Here is a 20343-nt window from a genome sequence, read left to right on the forward strand (position 1 = left end):
TTGAGATGTTGCTTCAATATATCCACATAATTTTCCTTCCTCATGATGCCATCCATTTTGTGAAGTGCACCAGTCCCTCCTGCAGCAAAGCACCCCCACAGCATCATTCTGCCACCCCTGTGCTTCACGGTTGGGATGGTGTTCTTCAGCTTGCAAATGTCCCCCTTTTTCCTCCAAACATAACGATGGTCATTATGGCCAAACAGTTCTATTTTTGTTTAATCAGACCAGAGGACATTTCTCCAAAAAGTACGATCTTTGTCCCCATGTGCAGTTGCAAACCGTAGTCTGGCTTTTTTATGGCGGTTTTGGAGCAGTGGCTTCTTCCTTGCTGAGCGGCCTTTCAGGTTATGTTGATATAGGACTTGTTTTACTGTGGATATAGATACTTTTGTACCTGTTTCCTCCAGCATCTTCACAAGGTCCTTTGCTGTTGTTCTGGGATTGATTTGCACTTTTCGCACCAAAGTACGTTAATCTCTAGGAGATAGAACGCGTCTCCTTCCTGAGCGGTATGACGGCTGCGTGGTCCCATGGTGTTTATACTTGCGTACTATTGTTTGTATAGATGAACGTGGTACCTTCAGGTGTTTGGAAATTGCTCCCAAGGATAAACCAGACTTGTGGAGGTCTACAATTTCTTTTCTGAGGTCGGCTGATTTCTTTTGATTTTCCCATGATGTCAAGCAAAGAGGCACTGAGTTTGAAGGTAGGTCTTGAAATACATCCACAGGTACACCTCCAATTAACTAAAATGATCTCAATTAGCCTATCAGAAGCATCTACAGCCATCTTTTTCTGTTATTTTCCAAGCTGTTTAAAGGCACAGTCAACTTAGTGTATGTTAAACTTCTGACCCACTGGAATTGTGATACAGTGAATTATAAGTGAAATAATCTGTCTGTAAACAATTGTTGGAAAAATTACTTGTGTCATGCACAAAGTAGATGTCCTAACCGACTTGCCAAAACTATAGTTTGTTAACAAGAAATGTGTGGAGTGGTTGAATAACGAGTTTTAATGACTCCAACCTAAGTGTATGTAAACTTCCCTGGGTCTCCAGTCTGCCTGGACAGGGTTCCCTGGACAAAACAAAGGTTGAAAAGCCCTGATTTAGATAACCAGGCAGTCTCAAGTCACAGAACAGAAGTATGTTCTCATTTTCTACACAGTATAGTTCCGGACTGTGTTGTTGAGTGAACGCACTGCCAGAGGCTCTGTCTACGACTCTGCATTGCATTCCTGTGATATGTTTTATTAATAAGAAAAGTAGCTAATCGCTATAAGGCTTTGATTTAAAGTAAGGATGATAGAAGGCTGTGTCATAACACGTAATTGGTGAGGTGTTGGCCTCGGACAGACCTACTGATTTCCTCCTACAAAAACATATTTATCAGCAAGGCTAGACTAGCAGTCCATTGCTGGCTGTAAAGCGGTTGAGGAGAGGGAGGCAGTTGAGGAAGGACGAGGGTTGGTTAAAGAGAGGCAGGGGTTAGCTGTGTGTCCTGAGGAGAGAGGCAGGGGTTAGCTGTGTGTCTGTTGAGGAGAGGCAGGGGTTAGCTGTGTGTCTGTTGAGGAGAGAGGCAGGGGTTAGCTGTGTGTCTGTTGAGGAGAGAGGCAGGGGTTAGCTGTGTGTCTGTTGAGGAGAGAGGCAGGGGTTAGCTGTGTGTCTGTTGAGGAGAGAGGCAGGGGTTAGCTGTGTGTCTGTAAAACGGTTGAGAAGGAGAGGCAGGGGTTAGCTGTGTGTCCTGAGGAGAGGCAGGGGTTAGCTGTGTGTCCTGAGAAGGAGAGGCAGGGGTTAGCTGTGTGTCCTGAGAAGGAGAGGCAGGGGTTAGCTGTGTGTCCTGAGAAGGAGAGGCAGGGGTTAGCTGTGTGTCCTGAGAAGGAGAGGCAGGGGTTAGCTGTGTGTCCTGAGAAGGAGAGGCAGGGGTTAGCTGTGTGTCCTGAGAAGGAGAGGCAGGGGTTAGCTGTGTGTCCTGAGAAGGAGAGGCAGGGGTTAGCTGTGTGTCCTGAGAAGGAGAGGCTGGGGGTTAGCTGTGTGTCCTGAGAAGGAGAGGCAGGGGGTTAGCTGTGTGTCCTGAGAAGGAGAGGCTGGGGGTTAGCTGTGTGTCCTGAGAAGGAGAGGCAGGGGGTTAGCTGTGTGTCCTGAGAAGGAGAGGCAGGGGGTTAGCTGTGTGTCCTGAGAAGGAGAGGCAGGGGGTTAGCTGTGTGTCCTGAGAAGGAGAGGCAGGGGGTTAGCTGTGTGTCCTGAGAAGGAGAGGCAGGGGGTTAGCTGTGTGTCCTGAGAAGGAGAGGCAGGGGTTAGCTGTGTGTCCTGAGAAGGAGAGGCAGGGGGTTAGCTGTGTGTCCTGAGAAGGAGAGGCAGGGGGTTAGCTCTGTGGTTTGTTATCATACCAAACAGTTCAGTGGTCCAAGAAGAAATGGTTCATATTAATGAAGCCTTCCAACAATGGAAAAATAACGGTTTGAATCGGCTTCACCTGCCGGTGTTTAGTCGCTACTACTGACCCCAATCACATGATTGGATGCTGTTGATTCCAAACTGTTGCGTAGGAGGAGCCAATGATAGCTCCTGTCAAAACAAACAGGGAAGTTGAGCCAACAAGTGAACTTCTGGCATTGAAACACAATTACCCTTCATTCATAACACTGTGTTTTTGGCCACTGCATTATATAAACACTGTTTGTGTGGATGAAAGATGTCGTGTGTGTGTGGGTATTCGCACTTGTATCCAAGATGTAATTGGTTGCGTTTGAAAAACACTTCAAACGCAACTCTGTTTATTATCTATGCATAGTCACTTTAACTCTACCCAGATGTACATATTACCTTAACTAACCTGTGCTCTATGTTTTATTTATTTATTGTTTTACGTAACACTTTTTTTTTTCTTCTTAACTGCATTGTTGGTTAAGGGCTTGTCAGGAAGCGTTTCACTGTAAGGTCTACACCTGTTGTATTCGGCGCATGTGGCAAATAAAATTTGATTTGATTTGAAAGCAGCGACATTTCATTCATCTAGGCTTGTGTCCAAAATCGCACCCTATTTCATATATAGTGCACTACTTTTGACCAGACCCCTATGCAGGCCCTGGTTTAAAGTAGTGCCCTAAATAGGGAATTTGGGGCCATTTCGGACACAGCCTAGTTTCCATTATGAAAATGAAGAGTGTACACGAGTCGAGCAGCACAGACGCCCCCAGTGTGGACGAAGTGCTGATTTTGATTGAGCTTCAAGGCAGTTCAGTTGTTGTTGGAAATAAGAAGTGAAACTCAAGACTCGTGGTTAGATTAGCTGTATCTACAGGGTTTGTTTCCTCATTCAAACTACAAGTCGATAAGATCCACAACAGGCTGTCGGATCTGTTCACCTGACATTTAACTGTCTGTCTGCACTTCGATCCCAGTCTTTTGAGGCTGGGGCTCTTTTGTAGCATGGTTTTGAATTGTGTCTTTCAGCTCAGTTAGAAGCTATACTCACTGCTTTCTCTCTCTTCACATCTCTCGTTCAGGCCTACAACATCCATGTGAACGGTGTTCTCCACTGTCGTGTCCGCTACAGCCAGCTCCTGGGCCTACACGAACAGGTAAATCCAAACAATAGATAGAATATACAGTACCAGTCAAATGTTTGGACACACCTACTCATTCCAGGGTTTTTCTTTATTTTTTCTATTTTCTACATTGTAGAATAATAGTGAAGACATCAAAACTATGAAATAACACATATGGAATCATGTAGTAACCAAAAAAGTGTTAAACAAATCAAAATATATTTTATATTTGAGGTTCTTCAAGGAGCCACACTTTGCCTTGATGACAGCTTTGCACACTCTTGGCATTCTCTCAACCAGCTTCATGAGGTAGTCACCTGGAATGCATTTCAATTAACAGGTGTGCCTTGTCAAAAGTTAATTTGTGGAATTTCTTTCCTTCTTAATGTGTTTGAGCCAATCAGTTGTGTTGTGACAAGGTAGGGGGGGTATACAGAAGATAGCCCTATTTGGTAAAAGACCAAGTCCATATTATGTCAAGAACAGCTCAAATAAGCTAAGAGAAACGACAGTCCATCATTACTTTAAGACATGAAGGTCAGTCAATACGGAACATTTCAAGAACTTTGAAAGTTTCTTCAAGTGCAGTCGCAAAAACCATCAAGCGCTATGATGAAACTGGCTCTCATGAGGACCGCCACAGGAATGGAAGACCCAGAGTTACCTCTGCTGCAGAGGATAAGTTCATTAGAGTTACCAGCCTCAGAAATTGCAGCCTAAATAAATGCTTCACAGAGTTCAAGTAACAGACACATCTCCTGTATATTTAATATATTTGTCTCAAGAGTGCTATTCTAGGACCAGATCCCCGTTGAACACGTCATCTTATTGCCTGACGACTCAAACTGAGTTCTTCAGATTCTCTAGCCAGGCAAGTCATCTTATTCATTATGATCTAAAAGGCTAAACTGATCTTAGATCAACAATCCTACTCTGAGAGACTTTGGCTGTGTTTATACAGGCAGCCCAAATCTGATCTATCCCCCACTAATTAATATTTTTTACCAATCAGATCAGCTCTTTTGCCAATAATTGGGAAAAAGATCAGAATTGGGCTGCCTTTTGTAAACGTAGCCCATGAGAATGCAGGCCCAAGGCTTCAATTGAAACCAATTAAGGGCAAGGTCTTTTAGGTGGGCGTCAACCAAGGGGGGCCCACCTCCACCAAATGTCAGCAATGGTCAGGGCCATGGGAAACACTGCTATGAACGTCAAAACATCACCTCAACGACGTCACCTGCCATTTCCTTACCACGGTTAACATACTATGGCCTCACATCTCTAACTATTAAAACTGTCCTGCTTGATGTCCAGCCTTGAACCAGAACTATACTGAACACAAATATAAATGCAACGTGAAGTGTTGGTCCCATGTTTCATGAGCTGAAATAAAAGATCCCAGAAATGTTCCATACGCACAAAAAGCTTATTTCTCTCAAATGTTGTGCACACATTTGTTTACATCCCTGTTAGTGAGCATTTCTCCTTTGCCAAGATAATCCATCCACCTGACAGGTGTGGCATATCGAGAAGCTGATTAAACAGCATGATCATTACACAGGTTCACCTTGTGCTGGGGACAATAAAGGGTAACTCTAAAATGTGCAGTTTTGTCACACAACACAATGCCACAGATGTCTCAAGTTTTGAGGGAGCATGCAATTGGCATGCTGACTGCAGGAGTGTCCACCAGAGCTGTTGCCAGATTATTTAATGTTAATTTCTCTACCATAAGCCACCTCCAACAGTGGTTTTAGAGAATTTGGCAGTACGTCCAACCGGCTTCACAACCACGTGTAACCATGCCAGCCCTCCACATACGGCTTCTTCACCTGCGGGATCGTCTGAGACCAGCCACCCAGAAAGCTGATGAAACTGTGGGTTTGCACAACCGAAGAATTTCTGCACAAAATGTCAGAAACCGTCGCAGGGAAGCTCATCTACGTGCTCGTTGTCCTCACCAGGGTCTTGACCTGACTGCAGTTCGGCGTCAAAACTGACTTCAGTGGGCAAATGCTCACCTTCAATGGCCACAGGCATGCTGGAGAAGTGAGCTCTTCACGGATGAATCCCGGTTTTAACTGTACCGGGCAGACGGCGTGTATGGTGTCGTGTGGGGAAGAGGTTTGCTGACGTTAATGTTGTGAACAGAGTTCCCAATGGTGGTGGTGGTGGTGGGGTTATGGTATGGGCAGGCATAAGCTACGGACAACGAACACAATAGCATTTAATCGATGGCAATTTGAATGCACAGAGATACTGTGACGAGATCCTGAGGCCCATTGTCGTGCCATTCATCCACCGCCATCACCTCATGTTTCAGCATGATAATGCACGGCCCCATGTCACAAGGATCTGTACACAATTCCTGGAAACTAAAAATGTCCCAGTTCTTTCATGGCCTGTACACTCACCAGACATGTCACCCATTGAGCATGTTTGGGATGCTCTGGATCGACGTGTATGACAGCTTGTTCCAGTTTCCGCCAATATCCAGCAACTTCGTACAGCCATTGAAGAGGAGTGGGACAACATTTCACAGGCCACAATCAACAGCCTGATCAACTCAATGTGAAGGAGATGTGTTGTGCTGCATGAGGCAAATGGTCACACCAGATACTGACTGGTTTTCTGATCCACACCCCTATCTTTTTTTTAAAGATATCTGTGACCAATATATGCATATCTGTATTCCCAGTCATGTGAAATCCATAGATTAGGGCATAATTTAATTTATTTCAATTGACAGATTTTTGTTATATGAATGGTAACTCAGTAAAATCTTTTAAGTTGCTGCATGTTGCGTTTATATTTTTGTTCAGGATATTACAGCTGTCCTGCTCGACTTGAACTGGAAACTAGAACCAACCTCGAGCCTGGGTGTTCAAGCTAGTTCATGCTAGAATACGTAACCAAGCGGATAGGGTTTAAAAGGTGGAAGGCGTGACATGGAAGGAATGTTCTTCTTGGCATTGTTCATTTTCTTCTCACTTTTACCCTACTGAGACACTGTAGACTTGACTCCCTACAGTCAGCCTGAAAGTGCTACAGAGGAAGTAAAGCTTGTTAGCCCAGAGACAACGTGTAAAAGGACCGAATAAGGAAGGACGTTGTCTTAGACGTAGGTTGGCCTTGATAGCGAATGAGTAGTAGCCTGAACAAAGGGCTGAATGTCATCCTTTCAGTCGTCTCTCTCTCGTCATCCGCTGCAGTAGCTCTGACATCTCGCAGCTCTATGGGAGGCTGCGCGTCACTGGCTCTCACGGTCACATGTCAATACATGATCAAGGAAAGGAACAGCAGGTTGCTCCGTCTTCAAGGCTCCGTCTCTACACACCTCCACGCTCCACAGCTGCCGTTGCTAGGTAACACTTTATGGGATGGAAGACGGCACAAGGCTGTTCTCAGTAGCTCAGTTGGTTTGCAACGCCAGGGTTGTGGGTTTGTTTCCCACGGGGGGGCCAGTATGAAAAATGTATGCACTCACTGACTGTAAGTCGCTCTGGATAAGAGCGTCTGCTAAATGATTAAAAGGTAAAATGTATTCTCTATGTATAGTGCGCTACTTTAGACCACTGTATAGGGTATCTGGTGCCATTTGGAACTGAGTTACGGTCAGATCTGACGATTATGGTAGTCACGGTACTACTACCCCCACGGGTTGCCAACATGCCACGTTTCCCTGTAACCACGCCAACTCCTGGGTAATTGCGGTGCCGCTCCATCTAATTACATCTGACAGAATGTGAACGTTAACGCTGCCCTTTGTAAATAATACTCCCCCTGCTTAACACCCCACATCTTACCTCCTGGAGCACCGTATGGCTCGGTATGAAAACACATCCAACCATCATTTACATTTTTAGTCATTTAGCAGACGCTCTTATCCAGAGCGACATACAGTTAGTGCATACATTATATCTATCTTTTTTATTTTTCATACTGGCTCCCCGTGGGAATCGAACCCACAACCCTGGCGTTGCAAACGCCATGCTCTACCAACTGAGCTACATCCCTGCCGGCCATTCCCTCCCCTACCCTGGGCCAATTGTGCGCCGCCCCATGGGTCTCCCGGTCGCGGCCGGCTACGACAGAGCCTGGATTCGAACCAGGATCTCTAGTGGCACAGCTAGAGATCACTTGCAAATCAAGTATAATAATAGAATGAAAACAATGATGTATTTTCAGCAGTACCAACAGGGTGAGACATCCCTTTTGAAACCAGTTTGTGAACTTGCTGCGGTAAAAATGCTCTTAGTAAGATTTGAGCACGTCTTATTGTGCATTTTGTATTGACGCTAGTATCGTTTCCTCAGCCTCATCTGTCAGTAGTGGCTGTCAACACGACAGTACGAACCCATTCCTCCAGGACATTCTTACAGGTACTGGTGATGGATGTTAAATGGAGTGTGAGTGTTATTCCGAGTGACAGCGAGGCCTGTGGGAGTTTCTAGCCTTTTCTTACATTTTTAGAAGGACCCATTCATCTGATCTGTCACAGAGGCTGCGTCCAAAATGGCAGCCTATCCCCTGGTCAAAAGGAGTGCACGAGATAGGAGATAGGCTTTTCGGACAGTGTGAAGTGTCTGTGTATAGATACCAAGACTGAGCTATATGTATGAGAAAGAGGTAGGTCAGGTGAAAAACACCTTGCAGTCAGGGGCGGACTGGGACAAGAATTCAGCCCTGGTATTTTATCCACACCAGCCCATAGCACTGCGCATGCCGCGAACTTCACCCCATTTTTATTTTTATATTTTCTTCTCCAATACATTTTCTAAATTTTCTAAAAACATGTTTTCAGTTAGTCATTATGAGGTATTGTGTCTATTTAATCCATTTTGAATCCAGGCTGTAACACAACAACCATGTGGAATAAGTCAAGGGGTGTGAATACTTTCTGAAGGCACTAATTAATACATTTACATTTACATTTTAGTCATTTAGCAGACGCTCTTATCCAGAGCGACTTACAGTTAGTGAGTGCATACATTTTTCATAGTTGCTATTGAGCTGAATATTAAGTTGAGAACTAACATCTATGGAAAGCTGAGGCCCTCCCCTCTTCAACAGGGAAAAGTGGACAAACCTTCCAAAGCTGTTTTTTTCCGCAATTGCATTTTGAAATGTTATACAATAAATTGAGAAATTGCGTTAAAATCTTTATTTTTTTTATATATTTATTTTTACTTAAGAGGTCCATGGACTGCTGGCCATGCCACCTTTTCATGTATTAATTTTTTATATAAAAAATATTTGTCAATTTCGATCAGCCCACCCATCTATAAAATGGTCCAGCCCATCTGGCCTTTGCCAGAATTGCCAGATGGCCAATCCGCCCCTGCAGTTGCTACAGATGCACACTACATCAGTGCCTTTTAGCCCATAGCGTTATTCAGATCTGAATTAGAACACCATTTGATCTCTGATTCTTGGGGGGTGCGAGGCGTAGCATCTCGTTTCAAAGCCAGCGATCTTCTGATTATAAAGTTCCTGACTTCAATAAGAATGAGTTAGTGGTAGAGGCTGTAAGGAGCTAAGGAAACTCCGTATGGCTAGACAGTATAAGATCATTTTACATGGAAACTATCCACATTTCCACCGGACTGTCTGGCCTTGAAATAAACCTGTGATTCATCCTCAAACTGCACGCAAGACCTTCAGATGAGTTAGACCAGGTTTCCAGTCTGGGGGAACCACTGTCGATCCAGGTTTTCTGGCCTAACTTCGGTTCCTCTCAACCCATTACTCATTTTATTCAAGACTGAATAAAATGTTCAGAATGTAACTTTTTAAGTAACCAACTATTTTAAGATATGATCTGTCTCAGATTGTTCAAAACATTGGTGATGCTCAATATTTTTCAGACAAGTCCTTTCTTCCTATTGGCTTCAGACGGTGTGTATTTTATTTCCTCCCAGATAAAGAAGGAGTATGGGAACAACTTGGTGCCTGCTTTCCCCCCAAAGAAGATCTTCACGCTGACGCCGGCTGATGTGGAGCAGAGACGTGAACAGTTGGAGAAATACATGCAAGCTGGTGAGGGAGGACGTTTTTCAGTTCTGGGCTCTGTGTTACAGAGGTTGGGGTCAATTCGATTTAAATTACCTCCGTTCAGAAGCGGAATTGAAAGTCCAATTCAAATATGGTTGAGAGAAAAGTGAGTTATTTTCAAGGAGGATTTTTATATTCTTGAATTCAAAGTCTAATTCATCTCTACTAAATTGAACTAGACGTGACCTCAGCCTTTCCCATGGGGTGGAGGGTATAGTGGAAACAGACAGTGGCTGACTCTATAAACGGGCAGTATAGTAGGAACAGACAGTGGCTGACTCAATAAAAGGGCAGTATAGTAGGAACAGACAGTGGCTGACTCAATAAACGGGCAGTATAGTAGGAACAGACAGTGGCTGACTCAATAAAAGGGCAGTATAGTAGGAACAGACAGTGGCTGACTCAATAAAAGGGCAGTATAGTAGGAACAGACAGTGGCTGACTCAATAAAAGGGCAGTATAGTAGGAACAGACAGTGGCTGACTCAATAAACGGGCAGTATAGTAGGAACAGACAGTGGCTGACTCTATAAAAGGGCAGTATAGTAGGAACAGACAGTGGCTGACTCTATAAAAGGGCAGTATAGTAGGAACAGACAGTGGCTGACACTCATAGCAACCAGAATGACCAATCCATGTGTCAGAACACCTTGTTATCCGCTGACTGTCTGCCTTAGCCTGGTGCGGTTGTGGTTTTAGTGTGGGCAGCAGCAGCATACTTTACATGCTTTGACTCAAGGTAATACTGATCTGAGAACACATTATACATACAGGCTGAAACAGGCCTGTCTGTAGGCCACACTAAAGCTCTGGGTGTCTGAGCTAGTGTAATACTGATCTGAGCACTTACTTGGGGCCAAGGCCTCTTGGCTGTCCTCTCCAGCACACCTGGAACCAGACATCCTCACTATTCCAATAGATTCCTATCCCAGATAGATCCTCAGAACCAATGGGAAAGTTTTATTATTTTAAGTGCAGTATGTACCCAAAGAAACTTGCCAGGGTTGAGTGGACAGTTAAAAGTAATCACTATTTTCCTTTTTATTCTGACAGTTTCACCCCTTAGTGTGGGTCCTTGTCAGGAAGATGTAATATATACAACATTTTATTTTTCTTAGTTAAGGTTCAAGGGGAAGTTAGGTTATGTTGCCAAATCCAACCCGACCTCAACATCAGCTTTGGCCTAACGCTTCCCCAAGCAGTTCAAGGGTGAACTGTGGCCGAACACACACACACACACGCGCATGTGCACACACACACACACACACACGCGCATGTGCACACACACACAAAGATAAGACATGCGTGGAACTGAACTGGCAGCAGCAGTGTCCAGTGTTTTTTTTTAAATCCTCTTGAGCACTGGCCGTTACTGCAGAACAAACTAAGCCTTGTTGGGGCATATCTTCTCATAGTCTGGGAGCACGCACACACACACACACACACACAGAACCGACAAACACACCAGACACACACACACACACACACACACACACACTTCCTGGCTCAACAACCGCTTGCTGGGAGGGGTTAGGAGTTAGGGTTAGGTGTTAGGGAAAGTATGTTCATAAAGTCCTCACAATTATGGTAAGAGAATGTGTGTGTGCGGCGCATCTGTGGTGTCGGCCAGCCCTGATGGCCCTGTTCAAACACACTGCAGGCAGGTTGCTACAGATTGATGGCTCCATGTAGCTATGTCCTACTACTACAGATTGACGAGGTCCAGATTAAGAGTGATCTTGCCTTTTACGTTTGAGTAATTTAGCAGATTCTCTTATCCAGAGGGACTTAAAGTTAGTGCATTCATCTTAAAGGGAATATTGTAGATTTAGGTTGCTGTTAAACATTCTGATTGATTGGGTTCATCCTTCCAACTAAAAGTCCCAATACGACATATCACTTTATAGAAATGTATATTCTATCTGAATTTGACCGAAGTCATTTTGGAAAAGCGTTCGGAAAATAACAAATGAGTGAATACACAGCAGGTGTGAAGCCACTGTCCACATAAGACGTAAAGACACACATCATACCGAGTCCTCGTTGTTTTTGGAAAAAGAGCTTTGACTGGGCTGAGTGTGAGCTGACCTCCTGTAGGGGTGGGACGGCCAAGAGACAAGAGGTGGCAGAACAGAGTGCTCGGGTTGGGGTGTAGGGTTTGAGCATAGCCTGAAGGTAGGGAGGGGAACTTCCCCTTGCTGCTTCATGGTCTTGCAGTGGATGTAGCTTTGACTGAAGCCAGTAGAGTGTACGGAGGAGCGGGGTGACATGGGAGAACTTGGGAAGGTTGAACACCAGACGGGCTGCAGCCTTCTGGATAAGTTACAGGGGTTTGATGGCAAAAGCGGGGTGCCCAGCCAACAGAGTTGGAGTAGTCCAGACTGGAGATGACAAGTGCCTGGATTAGGACCTGCGCCGCTTCCTGTGTGCGGTAGGGTCGTACTCTACAGATGTTGTAGAGCATGAACCTGCAGGAGCGAGTCACTGTTTTGACGTTTGCAGAGAACGACAGGGTGTGGTCCAGGGTCACGCTAAGGTTCTTTGCACTCTGGGAGGGGGACACAGAGGAGTTGTTGACCGTGATGGAGAGGTCTTGGAGCGGGCAGGCCTTCCCCGGGAGGAAGAGCAGCTCTATCTAGTTGAGCTTGAGGTGGTGGGCCAACATCCAAGCTGAGATATCTGCCAAGTATGCAGAGATGCGTGTCGTCACCTGGTTATCAGAAGCGGGGAATGTGAAAAGTAGTTGTCATCCACATAGCAATGATAGCAGAGACCATGTGAGACCATATGATGGAGCCGAGTGACTTGGTGTATAGAGAAAAAGAGGAGGGGGCCTAGAACCGAGTCCTGGGGCCACCAGTAGTGAGAGCATGGGGTGCAGACACATATCCTCTCCACGCCACCTGGTAGGAGTGACCTGCTAGGTAGGATGCATTCCAGGAGTGTGCAAAGCCTGAGACGCCCAGCCCTGAGAGGGTGGAAAGTAGGAGCTGATGGATCACAGTGTCGAAGGCAGCGGGTAGATCTAGGAGGAATGAGGAGAGAGAGTCAGCTTTTGGCAGTGCGGAGAGCCTCAGTGACGTAGAGAAGAGCAGTCTCGGTTGAGTGACCCGTCTTGAAGCCTGACTGGTTAGGGTCAAAGAGATCATTCCGAGAGAAATAACGAGAGATTTGTAGAGAGACGGCACGCTCAAGTGTTTTGGAAAGAAAATGTAGGGGCTGAGTGGGTTGGAAGAGAGAGGGAGAGAAAGTTAAACAAAGTAGTGATCAGATATCTGGAGGGGGGTTGCAGTGGGATCAGTAGGCGAACAGCCTCTACTAAAGAGGAGGTCAAGCATATTGCCTGCCTTGTGAGTGGGAGGGGGACTGGGAAAGGGTGAGGTCAAAAGAGGCGAGCAGGGGAAAGAAAGAGGTGGAAAGAAATGAGTCGAAGTCGGGAAGTTGAAGTCACCCAGTACGATGAGTGGTAAGAAATTGTCGTGAAATGATCTTATCAAGGTGTCAAAGGTCATTGAGGAACTCTCCAAGGGCACCAGGTTGGGTGATAGATGACAATATTAAAGGAAAACTTGATGATGCTGCAAAATGTATCATACGGGGATGATTTCTGTATTTTGAAAGTTACATATCTTGAAAACCTGATTGCTGACAAGCAAAACATTTTTGGGACTATGTCAACAATGGACTAATGAAACAAATATCAACCTATAGTATTTGGGTGGAATTTTCCTTTATGCTTGAGTGGACAAGTGACCGCATGGAATTCAAATGAGGAGATGGACAGGTGAGAGAGGGGGGGGGGGGGGAAGATCATCTCTTTTATAATTGACATCTTCTCTCTCTCTCTCTCTTCCAACAGTGCGGCAGGACCCCATGCTCGGAGCCTCAGAGATGTTCAACAGCTTCCTAAGGAAAGCCCAGCAGGTTGGTTCCTTACTCCTGGCTGTGTAATTGTTCTGTTCTATGTAGGGAGTCTGGTCAGGAGGCGCGGGTCAGTTCATCAGTAAGCTGTGTGTGTGTTTTCAAGTTTTATCAGTCGTATGTACTGGATACACATGGTATTCACCGTCCAATGAAATGCTTCCTTGCAGGTTCCCTCTCCACAATGCAACAACAATAAGAAATAAGAAAATATATGAATAAAAAGTAAATGGCTCGGTAGAATAGAATAAATAAATATATATGTGTATGTACAGTGGGGAGAACAAGTATTTGATACACTGCCGATTTTGCAGGTTTTCCTACTTACAAAGCATGTAGAGGTCTGTCATTTTTATCATAGGTACACTTCAACTGTGAGAGACGGAATCTAAAACAAAAATCCAGAAAATTACATTGTATGATTTTTAAGTAATTAATTTGCATTTTATTGCATGACATAAGTATTTGATCACCTACCAACCAGTAAGAATTCCGGCTCTCACAGACCTGTTAGTTTTTCTTTAAGAAGCCCTCCTGTTCTCCACTCATTACCTGTATTAACTGCACCTGTTTGAACTCGTTACCTGTATAAAAGACACCTGTCCACACACTCAATCAAACAGACTCCAACCTCTCCACAATGGCGAAGACCAGAGAGCTGTGTAAGGACATCAGAGATAAAATTGTAGACCTGTGTATGTATGTATGTATGTATGTGTGTGTGTGTGTGTGTGTGTGTGTGTGTGTGTATGTATGTGTATGTATATATATATATATATATATATATATATATATATATATATATATATATATATACTCTCAGCAAAAAAAGAAACGTCCTCTCACTGTCAACTGCGTTTATTTTCATCAAACTTAACATGTGTAAATATTTGTATGAACATAACAAGATTCAACAACTGAGACATAAACTGAACAAGTTCCACAGACATGTGACTAACATAAATGGAATAATGTGTCCCTGAACAAAGGGGGGGGGGGGGTCAAAATCAAAAGTAACAGTCAGTATCTGGTGTGGCCACCAGCTGCATTAAGAACTGCAGTGCATCTCCTCCTCATGGACTGCACCATATTTGCCAGTTCTTGCTGTGAGATGTTACCCCACTCTTCCACCAAGGCACCTGCAAGTTCCCGGACATTTCTGGGGGGAATGGCCCTAGCCCTCCCCTCCGATCCAACAGGTCCAAGACATGCTCAATGGGATTGAGATCCGGGCTCTTCGCTGGCCATGGCAGAACACAGACATTCCGGTCTTGCAGGAAATCACGCACAGAACGAGCAGTATGGCTGGTGGCATTGTCATGCTGGAGGGTCATGTCAGGATGAGCCTGCAGGAAGGGTACCACATGAGGGAAGAGGATGTCTTCCCTGTAACGCACAGCTTTGAGATTACCTGCAATGACAACAAGCTCAGTCCGATGATGCTGTGACACACCGCCCCAGACCTTGACCTTGACGGACCCTCCACCTCCAAATCGATCCCGCTCCAGAGTACAGGCCTCGGTGTAACGCTCATTCCTTCGATGATAAACTCGAATCCGACCATCACCCCATTGCAATTTATTGCCCTGGCCACATCTGCAGTCCTCATGCCTCCTTGCAGCATGCCTAAGGCACGTTCACACAGATGAGCAGGGACCCTGGGCATCTTTCTTTTGGTGTGTGACCTTAATTGCCTACCGTCTGTAAGCTGTTAGTGTCTTAACGACCGTTCCACAGGTGCTTGTTCATTAATTGTTTATGGTTCATTGAACAAGCATGGGGAAACAGTGTTTAAACCCTTTACAATGAAGATCTGTGTAGTTATTTGGATTTTTATGAATTATCTTTGAAAGACAGGGTCCTGAAAAAGGGACATTTCTTTTATTTATTTTTATTTAATTTTTTTCTTCATAAATATAGGAAGGCACTCAACAATTTATAGTACAATATTTATGTTTCGGGAAGGGGGGATTGGAGAGCAGTTGTTTAAATTGTGCGGTATTTAGCAATAATAAATACAAGTGTAGTAGCAGCAATCGTTGTGTGTGCGTGCTAAGGTACGGAGAGTCAGTGGAGGTTGTCAGTCCAGTTCAAGTGTTCAGCAGTGTGTGTGTGTGTGTGTGTGTGTGTGTGTGTGTGTGTGTGTGTGTGTGTGTGTGTGTGTGTGTGTGTGTCAGTTCTGTTCTACGTAGGTAGAGACTCCTCAGCAGGCTGTTAGCTGCTGGCTGCTCTGTTAGCCATGAGAGAGACACACACACACACACACACACACACACACACACACACGGATGACTCAGTGACTCAGTATTGGTAATAGTTTTCAGCCACAGTTTGTGGCTGTATTCACTGTGTTCGTCATGGTTCACACTTGGGTGTGTGCAGTATATGTTGGTGTGAAATGATTATTTCAGGCACATCACTATGGTGACAGAACATCACCACCGTTGGTCGGTTTTAACCACCCAGTTACACCCAGCCAATGTAGGAGTTGAATCTTCTCTAACCTTTTTACTACGCTGTAATCTGCCATAAATGAATCTTCTCTAACATTTTTACTACGCTGTAATCTGCCATAAATGAATGAAGAACAGATGTTTTAAAAATAAATGTGTGCGCACATTACTATCATACAGAATGCCAAATCATGTTGCGACAACAGTCTTACATTGGATGGTATTTTATTTTTCTTCTCCAAGAAATAGAAGAGCAAATCTATCCAGGGAGCGCGTGTTTGGGAGAGAGCGCGCGTGTTTGGTATACCCAGAGCTTGTCCTTTTTGCTGACTGTGGTCCCTTCCTAGCAAACTGCTTCCTCAGCTGCTTGTTAGCATAGATGGCACATTGAAATGATTGATTGTAATGGATGTTCATGGTATGTTCACAATAAATCAATGCTAGTTTTCCCATTGGCTCATAGCAGGATGCTATAGCTGCCCAGTGAAGGCTAGTTTACCTATTGGTTGATAGTGTGAGCAGGCAACTGAGAGCCAACACGCAACACAGGAAGTGACCTGGCTGTGCTGCTAGGCTGGACGGTGTAAATCTACTTTTATCAGATCCATCATTCCAGGTGGTCGTCCACCCTCTCTCTCTCTCTCTCTCTCTCTCTCTCTCTCTCTCTCTCTCTCTCTCTCTCTCTCTCTGTCTCTCTGTCTCTCTGTCTCTCTGTCTCTCTGTCTCTCTGTCTCTCTGTCTCTCTGTCTCTCTCTCTCTCTCTCTCTTATCAGATCTTCAACCAAAACCTAATATTAGATACAGGGAACATAAGTGAACAAATAACACAACAATTACATATTTATTTCATAAACAAAGTTATGCAAAACCCAATTCCCCTGTGTGAAAAAGTCATTGCCCCCTTACACTCAATAACTGCTTGTGCCACCTTTAGCTGCAATGACTCCAACCAACTGCTTCCTGTAGTTGTTGATCAGTCTCTCACGTCGCTGTGGAGGAATTTTGGCCCACTCTTCCATGCAGAACTGCTTTAACTCAGTGACGTGTGGGTTTTCAAGTATGAACTGCTCGTTTCAAGTCCTGCCACAACATCTCAATTGGGATTAGGTCTGGACTTTGACTAGGCCATTCCAAAACTTCAAATTTGTTGCTTTTTAGCAATTTTCATGTAGACTTGATTGTGTGTTTTGGATCATTGTCTTGCTGCATGACCCAGCTGCGCTTCAGCTTCAGCTCACAGACGGATGGTCTGACATTCTACTGTAGAATTCTCTGATACAGAGCAGAATTCATGGTTCCTTCTATTAAGGCAAGTCGTCCAGGTCCTGAGGCAGCAAAGCATCCCCAAACCATCACACCACCACCACCATGCTTGACCATGCTTGACCTTTGGTATGATGTTCTTACTGTGGAATGCAGAGTTTGGTTTTCGCCAGGCATAATGGGACCCATCTCATCCAAAAAGTTTGACTCAAGTTTGCCAAAAAGCACCTGGATGATCATCAAGACTCTTGGAAGAACGTTCTATGGACAGATGATTCAAAAGTATAACTTTTTGGACGACATGGTTCCAGTAATTCCTGGCGAAAACCAAGGTCGAGCCATGCATCCTCCGAAACATGACCCACCAAACCGCGCTTCTTGACACCCGCCCGCTTAACCCGGAAGCCAGCTGCACCAATGTGTCGGAGGAAACACCGTTCAACTGACGACCGAAGTCAGCCTGCAGGCGCCCAGACTGCCACAAGGAGTCGCTAGAGCGCGATGAGCCAAGTAAAGCCCCCCCCCCCGGCCAAACCCTCCCCTAACCCGGACGAAGCTGGGCCAATTGTGCGAGCGGCTCTGCTTTTGAATGTAGGATTTTCATACTTTTTTGAGGACATCTGTAACAAGATAGTATATAACTAAATGGTGTCATAGAAGCTGTCAATCCAGATCTACTGCCATTACTCTGTGTGTGTGTTACAGGAAGAGAGAGATGGATACAAATCTCCTTCCCTGTCTGGAGAGACAGATCTCTCTGGTCTGTACTGACTACAAGCTCTCTGCACTGTCTGTCACGGAACACATTCTGTCTGTAACCTGTATATAACCTGTCATTACCCCATAGGAGACCCAGCAGATCCCAACCGAAGAGGTTTGTCTGGAGATATACCTGTCTAACGGCCAGAAGGTCAAGGTCAACATCCTGACCTCCGACCAGACAGAGGATGTCCTCGAGGTAAACGGTCTCGACTGGGTTTGCGAAACACACGTGTTCATAATCGAGATTCACACTTCTACTGGACGTTAGTAATTGGTGTTGAAGAATTCATGAAGTGAACACAATAGTGTAATATACTGTATGTCTTATACAATGAATAGCAGTACCAACACATACCAGGAACCCTTTGGAAGCTAGAGAGAGGGAGAGATACAAAAAAGTAGAGCGAATTCAATCTGATCCATAAGTGAATGCAGCACACTCTCCCAGATAGATTCAGAAACTCTATATTGCACAGACAGCTGTAACTATAACATACTGCTATCACGTGTCCTTCGTAAAGTGACGTTACGAGAAGGACTTGACCAGAGACTGTATAACTGTCACAGTCAGTGGATAAAATGCTTTTGAAGCTACAATATGTTTTTATAGGAGTAAAAGCAGATAACCAGAGATGATCTTCCTGTCTATCTTCTGATTGGCAGGCTGTTGCGTCAAAGCTGGACCTTCCCGATGACCTGGTTGGTTACTTCAGTCTCTTCCTGGTTCGAGAAGGAATGGACGGTGGCTTAACGTGTAAGCATTCAACTTTTAACCCATAACCCTCCCCTAACCATTCAGAGGACTGCTATAGGAATGAAATACAGTGGGATCTGAAAGGCCAAACGGCTCTATCTCCTATACCAGGGATGGGGGTGGGGGCCACAAAAAAAAATCTTAACTCATCATGAGGGGCCGCAGTGGCTTGTGGGTCTTCGTACCCACATGTGCAGTCAGAGCCGGCCCTAGTCTTTTTGGGGACCATAAGTGACATTTTGTTTGCAAGCAATTGTATAACATATTTCATGCAATTCTACTTGTGTTGCCATGAGGCGGAGACAGAAATTAGCCGTTTTACAACACATTTCCTGTAATTCTACACATTTTCCTATAGGGTGGAGAGAAATGTTTGCTGATATGATATCTGAGTGAGAGTGGCTAACAAAATCAATGGGGGCCCCTCGGTCAGTAATTCGACCATGATTACTACAGGTTTAGATGGGTAAGTTAGTCTAGCCAGCTATCACATTTTTTATTCTTCTGACATTAGCTAATTGAGTGACTGTCAGTGATTTGACATTACAACAACAACAACGGATGATGCGTAACCAAATGTTGAAATTGCACCTTGTGTATTCTACTATTCTAACTCTCAACACTAAGTTGAGACCCTGGCTGAGTTCCTAAAGGGCTTACTAAAGGGGGTGGCCCGTGGGACGCCAGTTGCCCATCCCTGCCCTATACTGTGCAGTACACCAATCATTAGGAACACCCTCCTTATATTGAGTTGTAGTCCCCGTGTAGCTCAGTTGGTTGAGCATGGCGCTTGCAACGCCAGGGTTGTGGGTTCATTTCCCACGGGGGGGCAGTATGAAAAATGTATGCACTCACTAACTGTAAGTCGCTCTGGATAAGAGTGTCTGCTAAATGACTAAAATGTAATTTAACAAGTGACATCAATAAGGGATCATAGCTTTCACCTGGATTCAGGTGGTTAGGGTTAGCAGTGTGGTTAGGGTTAGGGTTAGCAGTGTGGTTAGGGTTAGGGTTAGCAGTGTGGTTAGGGTTAGGGTTAGCTGTGTGGTTAGGGTTAGGGTTAGCAGTGTGATGGACTGAATCCAGGGAAGGGCCAGCCGAGTATAAAACAGTATAATCTGCATATAAATGGATGAGAGGGCTTCCTACTGCCTGTTGTTGTTGATGTAAATTGAGAAGAGCGTGGGGCCTAGGATCGAGCCTTGGGGTACTCCCTTGGTGATAGACAGTGGCCAAAGACCCCTCAGAGACACCAATATTCCTTAGCCGATCCACAAGAACTGAATGGTCTACCGTATCAAAAGCTTTGGCCAAGTCAATAAAAAATAGCAGCGTAACATTGCTTAGAATCAAGGGCAATGGTGATGTCATTTAGGACCTTTTTAAGGTTGCAGTGACACATCCATAACCTGAGCGGAAACCAGATTGCATACCAGAGAGAATACTATAGACATCAAAAAAGCCAGATTATTGACCCGTTTTTTCCAACACTTTTGATAAACAGGGCAAAATAGAAATTGGCCTATAAACAGTTAGGATCAGCTTGATCTCCCCCTTTACATAAAGGACGCACCGTGGCTGC

The 20343-nt window shown here is 44.8% G+C and overlaps 1 protein-coding gene across 1 annotated transcript in view; it reads left to right on the plus strand.

The window, feature by feature from the left end:
• Positions 1 to 20343, plus strand: part of snx17 (sorting nexin 17) — a 649426-nt gene that overhangs the window by 14864 nt on the left and 614219 nt on the right. The window contains exons 2-6 of the mRNA XM_041859922.2: positions 3514 to 3588; positions 9477 to 9594; positions 13468 to 13532; positions 18093 to 18203; positions 18671 to 18761. Of these exons, the coding sequence (XP_041715856.1) occupies positions 3514 to 3588; positions 9477 to 9594; positions 13468 to 13532; positions 18093 to 18203; positions 18671 to 18761 (460 nt within the window). The remainder of the gene's footprint in view (positions 1 to 3513; positions 3589 to 9476; positions 9595 to 13467; positions 13533 to 18092; positions 18204 to 18670; positions 18762 to 20343) is intronic.

Source organism: Coregonus clupeaformis, chromosome 33 (genome assembly GCF_020615455.1).
Source record: "Coregonus clupeaformis isolate EN_2021a chromosome 33, ASM2061545v1, whole genome shotgun sequence".
Taxonomy (NCBI): Eukaryota; Metazoa; Chordata; class Actinopteri; order Salmoniformes; family Salmonidae; genus Coregonus; species Coregonus clupeaformis.